Here is a 22,944-nt window from a genome sequence, read left to right as displayed (position 1 = left end):
TTTGTACGATGAATAAAAAATTTTGACTTTGACTTTGACTTTGATGTGCGATTATATTGTATTATTTTAACCACCGACGAAAAATAGGGGTGTTATAAGTTTAACGTGTATGTTTATTTGTCTGTGGTAGCGTAGCTCCTAAACGGTTGAACGGATTTTTGATTTGTTTTTTTTTGAGTTATTGGACATTGGTTATGTGACTGACACTAGGGGCCATAAATGTTACCCCTCAGACTTCTTAGCCATTATTTATAAAAATCAGCTCAGCCGTCGTAAAATCGCTTATCGCTATGAGCCACACACAGAGCACTGGCTAACAAAATACTCTTTTACCGGAAACACAGTGTTACAGAACTACACCTAATAGTCTAATACGCATTCAGTAACAGTTTACTACCTATTTAAGGAATTCGTTAATTTAAGCTGTAATAGGTATGTAATAAGTTTAATTTTGGTAGAGTCCGTTATTTTCGTTGGAACCATCTTACCGACGACCGAATGGCGTAGTGGTTAGTGACCTGACTACTGAGCCGATGGTCCCGGGTTCGATTCCCGGCTGGGGCAGATATTTGTTTAAAGACAGATATTTGTACTCGGGTCTTGGGTGTTGATATTTATATTTAGTATCTATCTATCTATGTATTTGTGTAGATATATCAGCTGTCCGACACCCATAACACAGGTTCTGCCTAGCTTGGGGTCGGATGGCCGTGTGTGAGATGTCCCCACATATTTATTTTATTATTTATTACATTATGGATATGCAGTCGTGAGTAATGAAAAAGTTCTAGTGACAACAGCACCATACACTCCTAAACAGAAGAAACCAAAGGTTAACTGGTAGAAAATGCTGCTAGCATTAAGTTCGTCTTTGTAACAATTTATTTTGTTCAATAAAGAGTTTAATAATAATAAGAAGAGTAGCTTAATGACGCCTCCGCCCCGCCTGCAACATTGAAAGTGCGACAAACTTATCTGTTCCGGTGAGAGCGAACTAAATTGATCCATATCTCATTATTTACTAATAAATTATATATTGATATAGATTAGATGGGTTCATTGAAACCACAAGAGCGAATAAAATCTATGAAGAAATATTACACATTTACGTGAGGTGTCCCCGGAACAGATAAGTTTGTTGCACTGTGTATATTAAACAGTGCATAGAGATAAACGTGATCTTGGCATAGTAGTGTGATAAATAAAATACGCTGTTCACTCAACCAGTTTATTTGCAAGACTAACTCATGTACTTTATGAAGCTACCCTACACTACACCTCCACCCTTAAATACTAACATAGTCTGAATACTAACAAACTTATATTACTTATACATATAAATTGTAACCAGGTACACTACTAACTAAACATATAACTTATATCCTACTTTTCATAATAACTAGTTGAAGAATACAAACTTGCATTCGGTAGGTAGGTACCTAACTACTTCTTTCTCGACAAGGGCACAGGTGATGACTCATTTAGAACTGTTTACATTGATAAATAGTATGCTATACAAAATAAATCGTTTACTTATATAATATCTATATCGAGACAGACAGTGATTAGACCTTAATAATTAATAACAGAGCTGCTTACATTTAACTATGCTATACAAAATAAATCGTCTATATCTATACCGAGACGAACAGGAGGCCTACGGTCTCTTAATGGGTAACGACGTTCCACGGGCGCGGGAGCTTGGCTTTGCTGTGGTGCAGGCGCGGCCGGCGACCCCCGCCCCTCGCCCTCGCTCGCGCGCCGAGACCCCCCCGGCGGACCCGAGTCTGCGCTTACCCCCGGTGACTCACTTGGGAATATGAGCGGAGATACCACTGTGTTGGCTAAGTAAGGTGATGCTGTATTGTCTGAGGGTTCTTCCTCTCCTACTGGCCGGATTTTTAATTGGTCTATATGTCTATGTATTACCGTTCCATCTACCAGTCTGACATTGTAGTCCGTAGTACCAAGCCTATCGACGACAACCCCGGGGCTCCAGCGCGTGCCCTGCGTGGCGCGGTAGTCGCGGCACCACACGGCCTGGCCCGGCGCGACGGCTCGCCGCCCGCCGCCCGCCGCCGCCAGCTGGCGCTGTTGTGCCGCTTGTACGTGCTGCTCCCTATCTGGCTTTAGCTTGTCAAGCCTGGTCCGCAATGTACGACCTTGCAACAGCTGAGCGGGACTTTCCCCAGTGGTACAGTGTTCTGTATTCCGATATAGCAATAAAAATCTACATAAGGCAATTTCAGGGTCAACTTTTTCTAATAAAGCTTTCTTTATAACTTTTTTACAAGTACGTACGGCATTTTCGGCTAATCCGTTTGATGCCGGGTGATAAGGAGCCGAAAACGTTTGCGTGATTCCGTTACTTGACAAAAAATCTTTGAATTCCATGCTGGTGAAGGGCGGTCCGTTGTCGCTTACCACTTGTTTTGGCAGGCCAAAAGTAGCAAAAATTTCTCTTAATTTAATTATAACTTGTTTTGCTGACGTCGAAACCATTTTAATTACTTCTATCCATTTTGTACAAGAGTCAACTAAGACTAGATAGGTGTGCCCTGCAATGGGTCCCATGAAGTCTAGATGCAGGCGGGTCCAGGGCCTGTCCGGCCACGGCCAGGCGCGCGGCGCGTGGGCCGGCGGCGCGTCGGCCACGGCGGCGCACACCGCACATCGCGCACACGTTTCTGCTATCGCTTCGTCTATCCCCGGCCACCAGACATAACTTCGACTAATTGCTTTTGTTTTTGTTACCCCCATGTGTGAGTCATGTAATTCTTTCAATACTTTAGAACGGCATTCTGATGGAATTATGACTCTGTGACCCCACATCAGACATCCTAATTCTATATAAATCTCGTTTTTCCGATTGAGAAATGGTTTTAATTCTTTTATTTCCGTTTCTTTTGGCCAACCGTCTTTTACATAACTAATTACCCTACTTAACAATGGGTCCCGTTGAGTAATTTTTTTAAGGTCATTATAATCTAATAATAGCGCATCGGACGCAAAGTGTAAATAGGTCTGCTCCGATTGTTCACCTAACTTGACGCTATCACTTTTGTGTGCCGAGATCATTCTCGATAAACAATCCGCCGTATTTTTATCTGTACTGACATATTCTATGTTAAAATCGTACGCTGATAACGTTAATGCCCATCTTTGTAACCTACTGGCAGTCATACTTGGAATACCCTTCCCGGGGCCGAAAATGCTCACAAGAGGCTTATGATCAGTTCTCAATGTGAAATGACGCCCATATAAATATTGATGTAATTTCGTAACTGCAAACACAATAGCTAACGCTTCCTTGTGTATTTGGCTATAGTTAATTTCAGCGGGCGTGAGTGCGCGCGACACATAGACGACGGCGCGCTCGGTGCCGGCCGCGTCGCGCTGCGCCAGCACGACCCCCAGCCCGTGCGCACTCGCGTCGCACGTCACCACCGCCTCCTGCGAGGGGTCGTAGTGCGCTAACACACCTGTACTAGACAGAAGGTTTTTGATTGTTACGAACGCTTCCGTTTGTTTCCTGCCCCATATCCAAGAATTATTTTTCTTAAGTAACTCATATAGAGGAGCTAAAATAAAACTTAAATTCTTAATAAATTTCCCGTAGAAATTGACCATTCCCAAAAATGACCTAAGTTCATACAAATCCTTTGGGGCCCTCATTTCCAGGATCGACCTAACCTTCTCCGGGTCCACTCGAATACCATTTTTATCGATTATATATCCCAGGAACTTAATTTCATTCGTAAAGAATACGCACTTTTGTTTTTTTATCTTCAAACCGTAATCTCTAATGCGATCTAAAACTTTATACAATGTTTCGATGTGAGATTCTAATGTCGAACTTGCTATTAATATGTCGTCCAAGAATATCACTACATTAGGTATATCCTTAAATAAATTTATCATTAAGCGTTGAAATATTCCGGGACTAGATGCCAGACCATAGACCAAACGATTGTACTTAAATAACCCACGATGTGTATTGATAACTGTGTATTTTTGCGGATCGTTTAATTCAACTTGGTTATATGCTTGTGATAAATCAATCCGGCTGTACAGACTACTGCCATTTAGATTCGTGAATAGATCTTCTATTTTTGGCACAGGATATTTATCGACAGCTAAGTAAGGGTTAAGGGTCACCTTGTAATCCGCACATATTCTCAAGGAGCCATCCGGCTTGTTGGCTATCACCAGCGGGGTGGCCCAGTCCGACGACTCGACGGGTTCGATGACCCCGCTGGCCAGCATGGCGTCGAGCTCGGCGTCCACGCGCGCCCGCAGCGCGTACGGCAGCGGCCGCGCGCGGCAGAACACCGGCGTCGCGCCCGCCTTCACCACCAAGTGCGCCGCCCCGCCCGTGAAACGCCCTAGTCCTCCTTCGAATAATTCATTATATCTGGAATGGATATCATTCACATGTTTATTTATGTTTGGTACAGTTGGAGAAGCGGACAAGTTATTTAAATTAAATTTAGGTATATCAACCATTAATTCTGTGAGCCACTGTCGTCCTAACAAAGATGTCGTTCCCTTATCTATAACATATAAATCTAGCGTTTTAGATAAGCCTTTATATGTGCATTGAACTTCCAGGTAACCTAATGGCCTAATTCTGGAGCCATCATAAAAGGTCAAACTAAGTACACATTCTCTTAGGGGTACTGAGGGGAAACATGCCTCATAGGTTTGTTTACTAATACAGGATAAAGCAGAACCTGTATCTATCTCCATTTTCAACACAACATTATTTACTAAAATGTTTAAACTGACCGGCTGATAGTTCCTCAGTGACATTTGATACACGGGTTCGTCGTCCTCTTGCTCCCCGTCCTGGGCGCGGTCCTCCGCCGCCGCCGGGTCCTCGTCCCGCAGGTGGTGGGTGGGCTGGTGCCAGCGCCCCCCGCGCCGCCGCCCCGCGCCGCCGCCGCCACGCGGGCCTCGCCAGGAGCCGCGGCCGCGCCACCCGCCCCTGCTGCCGCCTGCCGCCGGTGGCTGTGCCGGCTCCGGCTGTCTTGCGCTGCCGCCCCGCGCCATGCTCGCGCCCGCGGCTGCCTCGTCGGGGCACATTCTCCTCAGGTGGCCGGTCCTCCGACACTTGCTGCACTCGAACAAGCGGAACCGACACTCGGCCCAGCGATGGCGCGTGTCTCCGCAGGCTGCACACCCCGCCGCCTGCACCCGGTGCACGTCAGCCGATGGCCGTTGCGCCGCCTCGACCGCGTGCGCATCTCTGTTGGCCGCCTCTATTGTGTTCGCTAGCTGCACTGCTTTCGAAAAACTTATACCGTCTTCCGCAAATAACCGTTGCCGTATAGTGTCACTATTTATCCCGCACACGAATTGATCCCGTAGATTATCGTCCAAAGTGGTACCGAAATCACAATTCATCGCCATTTTCTTTAAAACCGCCACATACGATGACACTGTTACGCCACACGCCTGCCGACACTGCCTAAACCTAAATCGTTCGGCTAAAATTGAAGGTTTAGGTTGCAGGTGATCACCGACGAGTTTAATTAATTCACTAAAACTCTTATCTTTCGGTTTATTCGGGCTGCACAAGTTCACCATTAGCTCGTAAGTCGCTTCACCCACACACGCGATTAATGTCGGCACTTTTAAAACCTCCTTCACGTCATTAACTACAAAGTACATTTCAATTCTTTCGCAGTAATTTCGCCAATTTCCCGAACTAATATCAAACTCGTTTAATTTGCCGGCCATTTTTGTTATTTTTAATCCTCGTTCGCCACTGTGATAAATAAAATACGCTGTTCACTCAACCAGTTTATTTGCAAGACTAACTCATGTACTTTATGAAGCTACCCTACACTACAGTAGATGATCTCCGTAAGTAATCCGGAATCAGTACCTTGTCCAATATTCGAACCCGGCACTCTCGAAGCGTTTGTCATTCTGGCGTCAGTTTACGTAGCTCATGGCCTCCTCGCAATAACGGCGTATCCGAAAATCTGATCCAATCCAGGTGCCCCGATTAATCCAGCAGAAACTCGATAGCACTAAAAGAGGTAGTTTGTGCGACAAATCCGTTACCTACAGCCAACTTTATGATGGCTCGTGTCCAGATAGTGATGCAACTTTTACGATATATCCGAACTTAAAAACTTGTGTAAGAAATTTTCGTATATTTAATTGTTAGTTTAGTTCCTGTTGGATCATAACACCACATGAACCCTTTTTGTAATTTTCTTATTTTAGGAGTGAAAATATTTTTATTTTTGTCATATTCAATTTGTCTTGTTTTAAAATAGTATTTTGTTATTCATGTAGACAAACATCCCACGATTCCTATTTTGAAAAATTAAGTACTACAACGCTAACCAGTGGGGTTTTCACAACCGAACATTAGCAATGAAGCAGCGTCATTCGCTTGGCAAATCTGACGTAACTTGTATGAATCTGACAGATGTTAGATGGGCGAGCGACGCTTCTTATAGATAGTTAATGTGTCGGTGGTGGTACGGTAGCAGCATTCATAAAATAAAAGAATATTTATAAGATTAAAGGTATCGACACCAATCGACTGTCCCATCCCTAGTCCGAGATCTCGATATGAAAGGTAGAGACGTGCCGGACCGCCCGAATGTCCCACTCGGGGGGTAGTCTACTACTATCTCAGGTGAATGACCTCCATCCCTTAGCTACTTCAATGACGTCACGTATAATATAATAATCTTCTATGGGGCCAGGTAGTATTATATCCAACAAAATCGAACAATACTAAGTAGATGGAGTGACAGTGCAAAAGGAAAGTCTTGACAAATAAAACACACCACAACAACAAACAGTCTTGACAGTTAACAAAATGCGGAAAGTTCTTTTGCTTTGTTTTTGTATATTATGACACACTATCTTGTTCGTATATTGTAAATCTAAGTGTATAATAATATAATCGATACAGCTGTCAAAATATGCAAGCTGAAGTGGCAGTGGGCTGGTCATATCTGGGCAGTTCTTCTTTTTAACCTACATAACTTAGTCTCCATCAGTTGTGAAGAAAAAATCATGAGTTTTACAAATATTTATTTATTTATTTATATTTCAGCGTGCATTGTACTAAAAACACAACGGCTGTGCACGTTTACAAAAATATAAATTTATATTTTTGTATTTAAAATTACGTTACAGAGTGGTAAATCCGCGTGACAGAGATGTATTTCATACGAATCTTGGCTGTCTCCCGCCACTTCATCCTGCGCATATTCGATAATGTTACAAAAAATATATATGACGACATAAAATATAAAAATTTATTTAAACTCCAGAAGATATTACCTATTTAGTAAAACAAAATATATATTTTTAAATGATTTCTGAAATATGTAAAAAAATTGTTGAAAATTTGTCTCTTACTATCTAATGTTTTAGTAGTTACATTCTGTCACGTAGGTTGCCATTTAAAATATTTGTTTGAGCCACTCGTCCTTATTGCCATCGATCAGAGTTTAAGGTCTCCTTTTCCCCTTAGTAAGATTTCCCCTTTGAGATCCAGACACCGCGTATCGGCCACCCGCAAAGTGTGACAGGAGGTGCGTGTGTTTATTCGGTGACAGCTTCGTCACGTAGGTAATTGTTAAAATAAAATACAATTAAATTATTATTTTGTTATTTACTCATTGGTAATAACAATTACTTTGCAATCAACATGTAAATATTACACTTTATGTTACTGTTTAAATGCTAATCGACTTTGCAACACATTTTACCCCTCTGTCACACGACAAATCTGTCACATTCTTACGAAACACTCCAACCTGAGGAAATTCATCAAAGAAAAATTGAAGAGAAACTACACGTTTTGGTTAAAGTAAGAAGCGAAAGGAACGTCCAATACACTTGCGCTGCATTAATAAAAAGTTTCGTTAGTGAAAAAGGTAATTTCGTGCTATTGTTCTCAAGAACAGACGATGAATGTGGTAGACTGTTTAATATGGTGTAGAATTATTTATCGGAAGTTTGATGATAACATTGAAGTCCTTCCAGCTTCTAAGGTAATTAAAAAAGGAAAGAGTATTTTTTTAAAGTTCTAAGAGCCACTGCTGTATTTTCGAAATATGGCTGATTAAAACTATAACAAATTACGTATTTTTTCATTATGTTACTTAAATTTTAGGTTGCCGAAAATATTATTTGTGCAGATAAACATTATTTTATGTATTTGGAACAAATTTGTCCTTTAAGTTCCTGAAATTCGGATATTTCACTCTCCAGAGGTTCTCAAGTGTGATTTCATTAGTTATACTAATAATAAAGATATTTCCAGTAAATTTTTTGACTAACTTGAAACCATAATGATTTATATGTAAGTTAAAAATTCATTATTTTTAAATAGAACTGTTTTATTCCAAAACGCTGCCGCATATTTAATAGAGTAACAACTATGTCACATCGTTTACCACTCTGTAACGATTGGTGTCTCCTGGTAGTCAACTTATTTTTGGTCGTTTATATGTTATGTTATAAATTGTGCAACTTTGGAAAAATCATATTAAATTTAGTCATTGATTATAACGTCTATGCTGTTAATTTTGGACTGTAATTAGTAGCGAAAAAATATTTATAGCAAAAACAAGCTTCATTTTAGCTGAAATTGTGACAGAGTGGTAATAACTACTTAATAAATATTTTGTTATTACTAAAAATCAATTCTTTCATATGTTTTCTAAAATGGTATTTTGTTTATTAACGTCTCAAAAAAGTTTCATTTTAATCGACGAAGACTATTTCGTTAAAATAAAATAAAAGATTCTGTGACGAAGGTGTAATTTTCTTTGCCTTATCCACGTATTATGTTCTGAAAATCTTGAAAAAATTCTTAAACTTCGCGGCCAACCACCTTTTTCGATAGAATAGAAATGTAGCTATCATAAAAATTATAAGAGTTCACAAAAAAGCTAAAGTAATTTTTTTCAAATTCGGGATAATTTTTTATCCATTATGTAGGTTAAAAAGAAGAACTGCCCATCTGCCGAAGAACCGATAACCGTTGGGGTAGACGAGTTCTCGAGTGGAGACCACGAACAGGCAAACGCAGCGTGGGACGCCCTCCTGCCCGCTGGACTGACGACCTTAGGCGGGTGGCGGGTAGTGGTTGGATGAGGAAGGCCGAGGACCGAGTGTTGTGGCGCTCCTTGGGAGAGGCCTATGTCCAGCAGTGGATGACTATTGGCTGATGATGATGGACGCAGGTAGTATTATATCCTACAATAATATAGGTTGGTAGAATAGCTAGGATAATCCTATTTCCGCCGTGACAATTGATGAGATTAGTGAAAGTGAAGCGTCAGCGTCATTGATTGAAATAATTAAGCTGATTAATGATAATTGTTGTGAGTAATTAATTGATAATAAACCAATTTCCATTAACACCCAATTTCCTTGAAGTTTTGAACAATGCCTAAAAATACAAAAAAAAAATTATCGCATTATAATTTCTATAACATAAGTAGAGTTAAGTATATCACAAAAACAAAGCTTTACAAAAACGCCTTAATTTTTTCCCATAATTCGCAGCCAGCCCACACCTAAAAGGGTTGTCCTTTCGGACGAAACACCTCGGAAATATGTATAATGGTTGACAAAGCCCTTCGTAACAAGGGCTTGAAATATTAATTCGGCCCGCGGGCCGCGCGTCGCCTGAAGTGTGGGCCGCGGCCGCGGGTTGGCTGCCCCTGCCGGACCACGAGATGCTGTAAATTGCGTGGTTTGGAATGGAATGAAACAGAGATTTTTCGGTTTAAATTACCGGTTACCTTTCAAATATATACTATTTTCTACTACGTTGTTCCACTGCGCGTGGCTTCACATGATCAAGAATTATGGCAAATCAAGGTTTACAGGTTTTGATAAACGTTTACGCGTTTGAGTGATGTTATACATTTTTACTTGTTAGGGTTGGGATTTGAATTCGCATCTCTGTCTGTAGAAGCGACCCAATAGCCGGATCTCCACCAGACGATCCATCGCGATCCGATCGCACGATCCAAGAAGTTTAGTATCTAAAATTTCTTGGATCGCGCGATCGGATCGCTTTGGATCGTCTGGTGGAGATCCGGCTAATGACCTAACTGATTCACGACACCGATCTGCAATCGTCCATACCTTAATTGACCCTACACACATTACATCCCTCGCAGATGGATGACATGACCATGTCTAACTCTTGCATCTCTCTCCCACTTTACCCTACCTTCCTACACCTACTGCATCTATCCCTCTTCCACAGTGTCAGCGCTACCGATCCTGAGCATTGCTGAACAAGGCCAACTCTTGCCTCTCTTTCCCACTCAACCCAACATCTACTACATCTATCCCTCTTCCACAGTGTCAGCGCTGCCGAGCCCCAGCACTGCTGACGAGGATGAGGACGACGAGGAGTCTGCTCCGACGGCCCACGCGGAGGCTGATGATGATGGACGAGTCTACAAGAACCCCCGGAACTCGCCCTCTGCCCAGTGTCCCAGGGACGAGGAGCAGGCCACGCTGCTGGTGAGAATACCATTCATATATCTATAGGTACCTTTAGAGGAGATTAGAGAAGTAAGTAAGTTTAGGAAAATCGTGAAGCCCAGAGCCAAGCGTGAAGCATACAAGAGTAACCATCCATTTATCAGCGGTAGGTGACTATATAGATACTTTGATACGAGTGTCCAGGACAGTAATTCTAAGAAGACAAAAAGAAGATAAACTCAGAAATGACAATGTTATCAGGAAGATGGCAAAGACACCGTGTCAATGCAAGCAGACAAATAGGCAGATGGCAAAGAAACCATTTATTCTTCAATACTCGTAGGTATAGATAAAGATAACCATGTGGGAGTATACGCCGAGTAGAAGTGAGATGGTTAATAAGAGGTGATGATGAGGAGTCTGCTCCGACGTCGGATGACGACGGACGAGTCTACAAGAACCCCCGGAACTCGCCCTCCGCCCAGTGCCCCAGGGATGAGGAGCAGGCCACGCTGCTGGTAAGAATACCATTCTCATAGGTAGTTTTACCATAATTTATAAGAGCCAAACAGGGACACTAAAGAGCAAGAGACTCATTTTCGTTTTACACTCAAACAGGGAAGAAACGTTCAAAAGTTATGCGACCTTTAGTGTTGGATATCTGGGGGTTGGATATGGATGGATGGATATTGGATTGGATCTTTTAAACGTTGGTTAGGTTATAACGACATATTATTATGTAGCTGTACAAAGACGGACCGATGATGTCAGCAAACATTGCACATTGTGATAAACAAACACAATACATTAAATGCCAACTTTCCCTACACGTAAAATAATTTGTGTTTTAAAGTAATTATTTCCACGTGAAACATTAATTATGGTAGCGTGTAGTTGACAGAATTCATTTAACAACTTTCTATGTAGATTAATGTGGACAATAAATGTTTTAATATTATACACATTATGGGTTAACTAGTCTAATTGTAATATTAGAGGTATAACAAAATTACTTTGTATATTATACTAAGGCCCTGTTTCACAATGTCTGGTTATAGATTATACCAAGATAAAAGACATGCTGTCACTCTCTGTTATTTTTTTTTACAGTGACAGTATGAATTCTTTCTGACAGGTAGCCACTAACCAGACATTGTGAATGAGCCGTTTTCCTTGACAGCTGTCAGTTGAGCTTTTGGGTAAGCCGATAGATGGCGTGAAAACGCAGTGTACCAACTGTCAAAAATTACATAGAGAGCAAAGAGTACTAAACTCAGAATAAGAACTCACTAGTTGTGATTAAATGTCGGGTGGTAGCGCGAGCCATCCTTCCGAGGCTCAGACTGCATGTGGCTTGGGATAGTGCTAAGTATTCTGTGAATAGTTCTACCCGCGCCGTCACGTAGTGTTCTTTTCTCTATGGCATTCCGTTTTCGTAACTGTATCTTCAGATTGGCAAGGGACCATGATCCATAGTCCTTAGGCATTATTACAGTATAGCAGTCACTATCACAAGAGTCACTATCTCACAAGAGTCACTATCTCAAAAGAGTCACTATCTCAAGTGCACTAACTCTACAGTATCAAGGGAGGAGGAGCAGATAGCTCAACTACAACTCAATTAATACAGGAGAAACACAAGGAAACTGAGAAAACTTGAAAAGAACGGCTGTACGCACAATCGCACTGAACGCTGAAGCAACAGTGACATCGACATCATAGAGAAAATAATACTACAATTCTACCTACCTACGTCACTTTCACATTTCGTTAGCCTCACAGAATAACATATTGTGATCTGAGTGTGTTCTGAGGGTTTGAAAGTTGGTACAACCCCAGAAAACGCCATCTATTTCTCCAAAAAGGAACTTTTTTTTTTTTTAACAAACGCCTCATTGGCATTCATGACAATCATTGTGACAGGGCCTTATTCTAACAATTCCAGTGACTCAGTAAGCTAAATGAAAAATCTATTATAGTGTTATTTTGTGTTCGAGTGTCCTACGAATGATTTCCAGTAATTTGACGAGCTATTTTGATCCTTCAGTGTCGGGTCGGTATATTCTTGGAAACTTAATTACGTAGATTTTAACATACAACAACCCTATTATAATATCTAGCTACCTAAGGGCTAATTTCACACCATTCGGTTAGGTTAAAAATACCTCGGTTTGGTTACATGTTGGACCGTTAAGGTTAGTGAGTGTCCCACCATGCTAAATCACGGGGTTAACTCCCTTGATCAGGTGATAAACTTGATTGCTGCCGTGGGGTTCCGCTAAGACTTGGTTAAGACCGGTAACCAGGCAACGGGTTGTTTACTTGTCACTCATTCTGTCAAGATTCAAGATGGAAAAATGAACAGAGCCTTTGATAAACAATATACGAACTAGATGTTGTGTGACATAAAAAAATAAGCGAAATACTGTCTGGGTTTTATATAATGTCAAACCGAGATAAAAGTTTAAATTTAATGTCCTAACCTAACTTGGAACCGCAATATAGAAACACAAATTTATGGCCCTACCTGGAAATCGAACCCGGGATCCCTGGGTGATGAAGCTGAGCTTCGACCACTAGACCACAGAGGTAGATTCAAGAAGTTAAACCTAATGACTTAATGACAACTATTGAATTAAGTGAAAAATCTTCTAACAAAATATTTTAAAATAAGGCCTTACTTAGAAATTGATATGTTATTTCCCGAGAAGTTTCTTATGCACTGACACTCCATCTTGTTCGTTGTATTGTTTTTCAAAGGGCATTTTTTTTTCAATGACGTATGTCAAAAAACAACCTCGGTAGAAATAGTAACCATGGCAACCTCAAAACCAAAAAGTTTGGTTGTTTGAGGTTGTTTGAAATCACAGAGACATAGACAACAAATTTCAATGAATATGACAGAATATTGAGTGAAGTGTGAGGGAAATGAGTGTAGAGCACAGCAATCACACACAGCCTGACAGATGGCATGCAAATTAATTCAGCTGCGGCTACTGTGGTTGCAGATAACACATGCAGATTTAATAGGCTGTGGCCTAAGATTAACAATATACGAACCAGATGGTCACTTACAAAAACAAAGCAAAAATGTGACCCCATTTTATTTACTGACAAATCGTTTCAAGTTCAACCTAATGAAAACCGTTGTAACAATGACATCACAATTCTTCTAACCGAACTAATTCAAAATAAGAGTTCAGTGGTAGGAGTGGGGCGAGACGTTTCTTTAGCACTGACATTCCATCTTGTCCGTATATTGTTAATCTAAGGCTGCGGCCCGATTGCTGCATGCTCTGGCTGATTAACACCCTGTACATGGCACTCAGCCTAAGTGTTTGTATTAATTACGATTGTAATCGTTGAAGGGTTAGTTAGAGCTTCAACTGTCGTTTAAGACTAAGCTCCAATTTCTCCATAGTCGGTTAGATCGTAACCAGGGAAAGGTTAATCAATTATACGTCATCTCCATTTTAATTCTTGACAGATGTGTCAAAAGTCAAGCAATAATCCCTGGTTCTAACCCACTATGGAGAAATTTACACTAAACGCAAGCTCAACTAGAGCCGCCAATTAAAAAAAAACATAACTTCCGTTTGAAAGCGTTTTTTCCAAAAACTGCCAAGTTTCACGCCCTCTTCATGTTAATTCCAATTTATAGGACCTTTTTTAGGACCAGCATGTGCAGCATGTTATATATTAGCCCAAAACTGAAATCAGAATTTGAAAATTGGCGAATAAAAAAAATCGTTTTCCATAGGAACTTAGTGGTCACGTGATATTTCTATTCTGATTTCAGTTTCAGGCTTAGATATAACATGCTGCACATGCTGCTTTAGGCTTAATATACCCTTTTTGCAACACCCTGTATAAGAATTATGATGATGATGATGAATAGTAAACGTTTGTTCCAGGGCCAGAAGTGTCTGCGCAAGTGTTCGTCGGACGAGGACTGCAAGAGCAAGAAGAAGAAGTGCCTCTGCGACGGAGCCTGCGGGATGTCCTGCATCAAGCCAGGTAAGTCAACATTCACTATTTTTAATTAATTAAATTCATTTATTTCAGATTACTTGATCTACGAAAACTTGATCTGAACTATGAATAAGCGTAAATTCACACGTACCACAACCACACCACGTCGCAGCGACATAATGTGGTGAAGCTGTGGTTACGTGTGAATTGTGTGGCAGCGGCTTTTTGCAGTTTCGTTGTGGCAGCGACAAAATGCCGATGTGGTTGTGTTGTCGCTGTCGTTGCGATGTTGGTCGTATGCAGTTAATAGAGAGAGGAGGTGGCCGCGGTGCCGCCGCCGCGTGGCGGCGTTGCCGACGCGATGTGGTTGCGATGTGGTCGTATTACACAGGTGGTCGATAACAACGGCAAAATGTGGCACGTGTGAATTGGATTATTCATTGTCAATACAAAATATACGCCCGACCACACGGCGTGGTTGTGGTTGTGGTGTGGTTGTGGTACGTCTGAATTGACCCTAAATACCATTTAATTAGTAGTGCCATAAAACAAACATGAATATGCAGCTATCTCAGCTAGCGCATCAGCCAATACAGAGAGGGAACGCTCTGCCAGCCTCCTCGGAACAATCCCGGGCGACGGCAGCGAGCTAAAATAAATATTCTACCTATATAAACCTCTGTTTATTGAGGATAGAATGTTTCGTATTTTTTTTTAATATAGGTTTGGTTGTATAATTTTGTTTTATGAAATACTCACAATAACAATGGATAAACTCTAACAATACAACAACAAGTACCTACTTAGATACTTGAAAATTATAAATAAACGAGTCTTAAATTATCTAAAAGCAAGGCTTCCATAAATTATTTTTACGTAATATTAAAATAAAAAACTGGCGCCTTTAACGGAAATTATCGTAAAACCTATAACAGAAGAAAAAGTAAGTATAATCTTATTCGTTTTGGAAAAATATAAATCCTACACAGGGCACTATAGTAATTGGTGTCAGCCTAGCCTATTTGGAGCAGGTGCCACTTCGTAATACAATATAGGAACCCAAGGGACTCTGTCAAATTAATTATTCATACTAATACTAGTTCTATTGGGGCTGTAGATTAGATTGTACTAGCTATTCCCGCGAGCTTCGCTTCGCCTTAAAAAGTTTTCCCGTGGGAATATCGGGATAAAAAGTAGCCTATGTTCTTTCTCAGGGTCTCTGTGTATACCAAATTTCATTCAAATCCGTTCTGTAGTTTTTGCGTGAAAGAGTAACAGACAGACAGACAGTCATACACAGTTACTTTCGCATTTATAATATTAGTTAGGATTAGGATTAGTTAAGATGGCTTATTGGCTTTGTAATAGGGATGATGACATTAGAAGTGCCGGGTTCGAGTCTCATATTTATATACAGGGTGGAATTCAAATGCCACCTGAAGGGGAAGTATAAGTACTATTTAATGTACTTAGATAGAAAATCCTACTCAAAGAAAAACATTCCACAGTCCACGGCATTTACATTTAATTGAATAATCTCACCAGATTTAAAAAAAAATACATCGAATTACGTTATTTAATCCAAATCACAAGAGACATACAAAGAAGTTACCTTACAAGCCAGATTATGATATTTTGAAGTACCCAACAGGACCTGAGGGGTTACTCTACAGGGTGTTGAAAAACCTACCTAAATATTATGCAGCATGGTACCATCTAAGCCCGAAACTGAATTTCAAAATTTGCGAAAAAAAGTCATTCTCCATAGTAAAAAGTCTAGTAGTACATAGTAGTAAGTTTCTATGGAAAACAATAAAAAAATCGCGAATTTTGTAATTCTGATTTTAGTTTCGGGCTTAGATATACCATGCTGCACATGTAGGTTTCGGCTTAGTATACCCTTTTTGCAACATTCTGTATATGACGAAAAACTAAATTTTAGAGCGCTGCTGCGCGAGCCACGACTCTATCTCGTTGTATTAAACGTGCCGATTGCACGACAGCTCTCTTTCGTTCGTTTTTCGTCATATGGACGGCTGAATGGCGTAGTGGTTAGTGACCCTGACTACTGAGCCGAAGGTTTCGGGTTCGATTCCCGGCTGGGGCAGATATTTGTTTAAAAACAGATATTTGTACTCGGGTCTTGGGTGTTGATATTTATATTTAGTATGTATCTATATATGTATTTGTTTAGATATATCAGCTGTCCGACACCCCTATCACAGGTTCTGCCTAGCTTGGGGTCGGATGGCCGTGTGTGAGATGTCCCCACATATTTATTTATTTATTATTATGTTGCAAAAAGGCGCTGCTGCTGGACATGCTGGTTTCGGCTTAGTATACCCTTTTTGCAACACCCTGTATATAGAATGACCCCCCATGAGGCTGTCAATAACAGGGTACAAGGGATATTGCAATCTCCATCCTCCATCGAGGGCACAAATGGATGCCGTCAGAGCCTCCGACGTTTTATTACTGACCTCCTTTGGGAGTTTCTTTTCCCTTAGTGATGGGAGAATATGTTGGTATTACTTATAGGGTATTTAACCTTTTCCGTCCCGTAGTCGCGATATCGAGGCGAAAAGCAATAGATAATTATTTTATCCTACTAATATAACAAAGGCGAAAGTTTGTGAGTAGGTATATAGTGCGATTTTTATGAAATTTAGTATGGAGTTAGCTGACACCCTGGATTACACCTTTTATTGAGGAAAAATATCTTATTCCCATGTAAAACCGATTAAAATGAATTGACGGATAATAAATGGGGTGTAAGGCAATTAGTACATAATTTTTCCAAATTATTTTCCCTAATAAACCGCAGGACACCGCTATTTTATAATATTTCTGTTTTACGGAATTCAACCGCTTAAATTAAATAATGAATTGTAAACCATAATAAATAAAAAGATGGACGTTTTACGATTAAAACAATTTTTTTTTCTAACAAATCACTTATTTCAGGAAAAACATATATACATACTCACGACTGTAATCCCCGAAGGGGTAGTCAGAGGTGGCTCACAAGCGAGCCACCCACTTTTCGCAGAACATTTGTACTTACGTGATAGGTTGCGAACCATATCGCCGTTTTGGGATAAGTACAATGCACTTAGGATACACATCTAGAACCTAGATGTGCAGGTTTCCTCACGATGTTTTCCATCACCGTAAGAGCACGTGGTATTATTGTACTAAAACTCCTTAATTGAAAACACAATTGAAAGAATTCATTGGTACAGGCCAGGATTTGAACCCACGGCCTCTCCATTGAGAGGACGAGGCCTTATCCACTACGCCACCACTGCTCGATTCGAGGAAAAACATTCCTAATATTACCTACTATTTCTGAACTTATTTCCCCTCCTAATGTCAGTTTTCCGGACAAGATCAACGGTTGTAAAGGGAAAGAGGGTTATAAATGATTTCATCTTGGTCCAATTTGCCCCTCGCTGCGACTTCCGTCCACTTGTGTTCATTTCCGTTCCAGTTTTGTATAAAAACTTTTTTATTTATTAGGTACTTACTTACTTATTTCAAATTATTATACTTAACTTAATGGATAGGGATTCTGTTAAAAACTACATACAAACACACAGTACAAGCACACAATATACATTAACTTAACATGTATATAATAAAAAATAATAATATATATATACACTCACGGGCAATGAAAAGGTTCCACTGACGAAAGTACCAAATTACTCCTAAACGGAAAAGGCTAGCTGAATGACGCCTTCTGCAACATTGAAGTACATTTAACATAGCAGCAGGATACTATCAACTAAAAACGGTAAAATTTTGTTCAAATATTTAATTAAGTGTTTGAAAAATATTGGGTCGTTTGGTGTCGGCAGTGCCAAGTGACTTTGTTCAGTTTTAATTTTTCCCTGTATTCTACCATGTAACTGTGAAACTATGAGCACATATTTGCATATGCGTTCATGCATGGAACTTACCTACCTATCTTGCATATGTTTATTCATAACATGTAGCATGCAAGAGCATAGGGATAGTGTCTATACGAGTAGAAACTATCTTGAACATCATTTTTTTTTTTAGTCCAGTAGGTCTAGTATAGGTTTGTTAGATTGTCGGAAACTATAAAAGTTTACGTTTTCTCGCATATAAAGTGGCGCATCTAGCTGAAACTATCATGCGACTTTTGACTGATAATGTACGCAGATGACAGAAGAAAACGTAAACATTTATAGTTTTCAAAAATTGCAAAACCTAGACGGGCAGGAGGCCTAGAGAGAACTCAAAACCATGAAATATTTCTGAAGTAATCATTGAAGGTTTCATGTACCGATGAAACCTTTATGTACCTACAATGTATGCAATCGCTTAATACAGCGAAGAAAAAATTACGTCAATTCGTATTTTATCTTAGTCATCAACCCGCCTAGTCTCTTAAACACCACCATTATCTCCATAATCAGATAAAAACACGAAAAGTGAATTAAACAATCACCAAAACCCATTACAGATTAACGAAGAAAATGAAAGAATTTTTCTTGTCTTATTATAAGAAAATGGACGCGAAGAAAATTACATGAGACGAGAAAAGTTTTTTCTGTAATTAGCTCAAGAAAAATAGCATTTTTATCGGTCGTTGGTCTCGGCGGCCGTGGGCGTTGGCCAACTGATCCACGGATTATAATAATAATAAATAATAATACATTTATTTTCACATAAAAAGATCCATAGAACATGGAATGTCAATCAAATTAAAAATTAAAATTTACTCACAATAAACACAAAATTTATATTAAGTCACAATAAATTTTACATAGGTAATAATATACAAGTGAGAAAATAATTAAATCTAAATAAGACATACCTACCTACTTTAAAATTTCCGAATCGAATCAAAACACTGAAATTAGTGAGTAAATACACAAATTAAAGTACCAAAAGTTGTATTTGTAAGTACCAAATTTAAACTATTTATATAAAAATGATGATGCATTTCAGACGGAATTTAACATATTTTTAAGGCTTTTGACAATGCTATTGTTGTTGTTTGATAGTTTATCGAAAACTATAAAAGTTTACGTTTTCTCGCATAAAAAGTGGCGCCTCTTGCGGAAACTATCATGAAACTTTTGACAGATAATGTATGCAGGTGACAGATGGAAACCAAAACTTTTTTCGTTTAAAAAAATTGCAAAACCCGCACAAGACGGTCAGGAAAGCCCCGGGCAGGTTTCAATTCGCCCGGGACAGTTGACCCGCTGTTTCATATCTTATTAAGTTTTTGTTGACCTGTGGAAATTCTGCCTTTTTACCACTTCAATTTAAGACTTAATTTTGTGAGAGTCCTGAGTTTTTTGAGGTACAACCTGTCTAAAAGTTTTTATCTCCCATCTGTCTTCCACTGGGTAGAAATGGCTGGAATAAAATTGAATAGAAAAAAGTAGGTATTTTTAACTGTATAGGTTGTTTGTTATCTTCATAGTTAAAAGATGAAGATAAAAAACAACCTAACTCTCACAATATTATATTGATCTCTCAAAAAGGCACGGACATAAAGTCTGTGGAGTGAAAATAAAATCTTAAAAAAAAAAAATTGTATATAGAGTGTGCAATTTTATCAGGTTTTAATCTTATTACCTATTTGGTAGTTACTTAATAATTTAATAATGAAACTAGACTTAACCTACCTGACCTAGACTTGCGTTGACCGAAACTCAACCAACACAATCCAACATGTAAGCACCTATAGCGGATAATATAATACACTCACGGGCAATGAAAAAGTTCCATTGAGAAAATCAACAAATTACTCCTAAACGGCCATAACTAACTTAATGAAAGAAGAAAGAAGAAAGAAAGAAAGAAAGAAACATTTATTTGACACACTGAACAATAAAAACAGAAACAAAAAAGAAAAAGAATACTACAAAAAATATATATGAAAAAAAAAACAGAAAATAATACAATACAAACAAACAAGGTTGCTGTCCAGAGCGTCAAAAAGGCACCAGCTCAGCGTGTGCTGTGGCCAGAGAGGCCACAGCGCTGGTTTTCAGCTGGCCCTTAGTGTTGTGACCTCAGTCACGAACGAACGTAATGACGCCTTCTGTAATAATTAAGTTTTCCTTTCACCTTCTTTGCTCGTGAGTGTATGTATATAACCTACCTGGGTATTTTATTTATTACATACATAAACGGGGATTGTTTCCTAACCTTTTTACTACAAAGTTGTCACTGGAAATCACCACAGAAACATCTCCGCGGAATGCCAAAAGGGTCTCACTCAAGTTATTGTGTACTTTGGAGTCACTTAATTTGGGTCGCAATTAGGTATACTGTGATTGCACCCAGAATAGAGACCCTCGACTTTATTGTGTACAAAGGGGCTTTGTACTTGTAGTTTGACAAGGTACAAAAGTGTATATAAGTAGATACTTATGAGGCTCACCGTACATTCAAAACTTTTGTATATCATCAACACTTTCAACTCATCCTGTCCTCCACCAAAAGGTTTCCTGAAAGAGATCGCTGTTGGCGATAAGACCGCCTATTCTGTAATTTCTACTGTATATAATGTTTGTATTTAGATTGGTTTCATGATGTTTGTGTTGACACGTCAGAGCACTGTTTGATTGTACTTATAAAATATATTATTTTATTGAAAACAATTCAATGGTAAGTACATAAGTCACATCGGAGCGGTGGTAGCTCAGTCGGGTAAGCACCCGCTTCTCACGGGTTGCGGGTTCGAATCCCGGCGCTGACATGTACCAATGAGTTCTTTTCTGAATTTAAGTACAATGTATACCATCGCTCTTACGGTGAAGGAAAACATCGTGAGGAAACCTGTATATCTAGATTTAGCACATCTAGATATGTGAACCCACCAACCCGCAGTGGACCAGCGTGGTGGGAAATGGTCTAATCTTAGGAAGGCAGTTTAGATCTTGGGGATATGCACAAAGGTTCCATTCGAGAGAGCCAGGTGCAGGTACTTACACCCCCACAGAGAATAGAATAGAATAGAATAGAAGTACATAAGATTTGAACCCACGACCACGCGAATGAGAGGACGATGCCTCATCCGTTTAGCCATCGCGGCACCACGGCTCGCATTTCAGTAATAATCCAACATAATCTTGGAAAAGACGCTATTTAAAAACACAAATATCCTATTTGCATTTTACCTTATTTACATAACAGCCGGCGAATAGGATTTCTATGGAGAAATCCAGAATACTTGGGTTATTACAAGTAATATAAACAAAGCAGGGCCTGCAGGTTTTTGAACCCCCGGCAAAAAGAGGGCTGTTATAAGTTCAGTCTGTATGTGTGTATCTGGCTTTGGTAGCGTGTTCCAAACGACTAAACCGACCGAGTATTCTTGGCCATATTTTATCAAAATCGGGTGTCCGCACAAAAGATCCGAATTTTAGTGTTGAATGTCGGGGGTTTTTACGTTGGTAAAGTTATTCTAAACTAGCTGTTCCCGCGCGCTTCGCTTCGCCTTAAAAAGTTTTCCCGTGGAAATTCCGGGATAAAAAGTAGCCTATGTTCTTTCCCAGGGTCTAGACCGTATGTATACCAAATTTCATTCAAATCCGTTCAGTAGTTTTGGCGTGAAAGAGTAACAGACAGACAGACAGACAGACAGACACAGTTACTTTTGCATTTATAATATTAGTTAGGATAACTAACGGAGTTATATTCATATTGGAAACTATCATATAAACTGTCAGACAAACTAACAAAAAAAAAACTTAATGAAATATTCTGCAAAAAACCTCTACTAAATTTTCAGTTTCAACAGCAATGAATGTCAGACCAATAAATCTCTTTGAAAAATTATGAAGCTTCCTGTTCCCGCAGAAAAAGTGAAAAAAAAACCGCTGAAAAATTATTTTCAAGTTGCGGAATAGAGGACGCTTTTAAAAAAAATAAACTCAAATTGCGAGTGTGCGACTAAAAACTAGATAGAGTGGGGGGTGTCCCACATTATGTAGCGGTTTTCGCTTTAGTACTCGTTTTCGCCGTCGCTTATCGGTCCCTGGACAGATGTGGCCCTGTCAGCTTATTTCTCTGATTTCTACTCAGTGTACGAGCAGCTAAGTCACGTAAAATATACAGGGTGTTGCGAAATAGGTACCTATAGTAAGGCAAAAGACGGTGACTCAGAAAAAACCTTTTGAAAATTCGCGAAAAAAACTTTGCCATTGACACTTGCTATGTGGAGTAAACATTTTTACGAATATAATATTAAATTTGTAGAACAAAATCAATTTATTTAGAATGATGAGCTGGGTTACCCCCTTTCGGCCTACATCAATTTTGCATCAGCCTGTATAGATAATAACCATAACAGTGACACTAACAATAACATTACATGTAATTTAAACATAGTTGTAGAGAAAGTAGAGTTTAAATTGCCCCAGTCGGGGTTTAAACCTAGATCTTTCAGCTTAAATACTATCAGGACTATACGGGATTCGTCAAAAGTATCTA

The 22,944-nt window shown here is 39.5% G+C and overlaps 1 protein-coding gene across 1 annotated transcript in view; it reads left to right on the top strand.

The window, feature by feature from the left end:
• LOC105380970 overlaps positions 1–22,944 on the top strand; it is a 151,107-nt gene that overhangs the window by 58,938 nt on the left and 69,225 nt on the right. The window contains exons 2-3 of the mRNA XM_048628257.1: positions 10,364–10,527; positions 14,403–14,505. Of these exons, the coding sequence (XP_048484214.1) occupies positions 10,364–10,527; positions 14,403–14,505 (267 nt within the window). The remainder of the gene's footprint in view (positions 1–10,363; positions 10,528–14,402; positions 14,506–22,944) is intronic.

This window comes from Plutella xylostella, chromosome 20 (assembly GCF_932276165.1).
Source record: "Plutella xylostella chromosome 20, ilPluXylo3.1, whole genome shotgun sequence".
NCBI lineage: Eukaryota > Metazoa > Arthropoda > Insecta > Lepidoptera > Plutellidae > Plutella > Plutella xylostella.
This window is presented reverse-complemented; position numbering and strand designations above follow the sequence as displayed.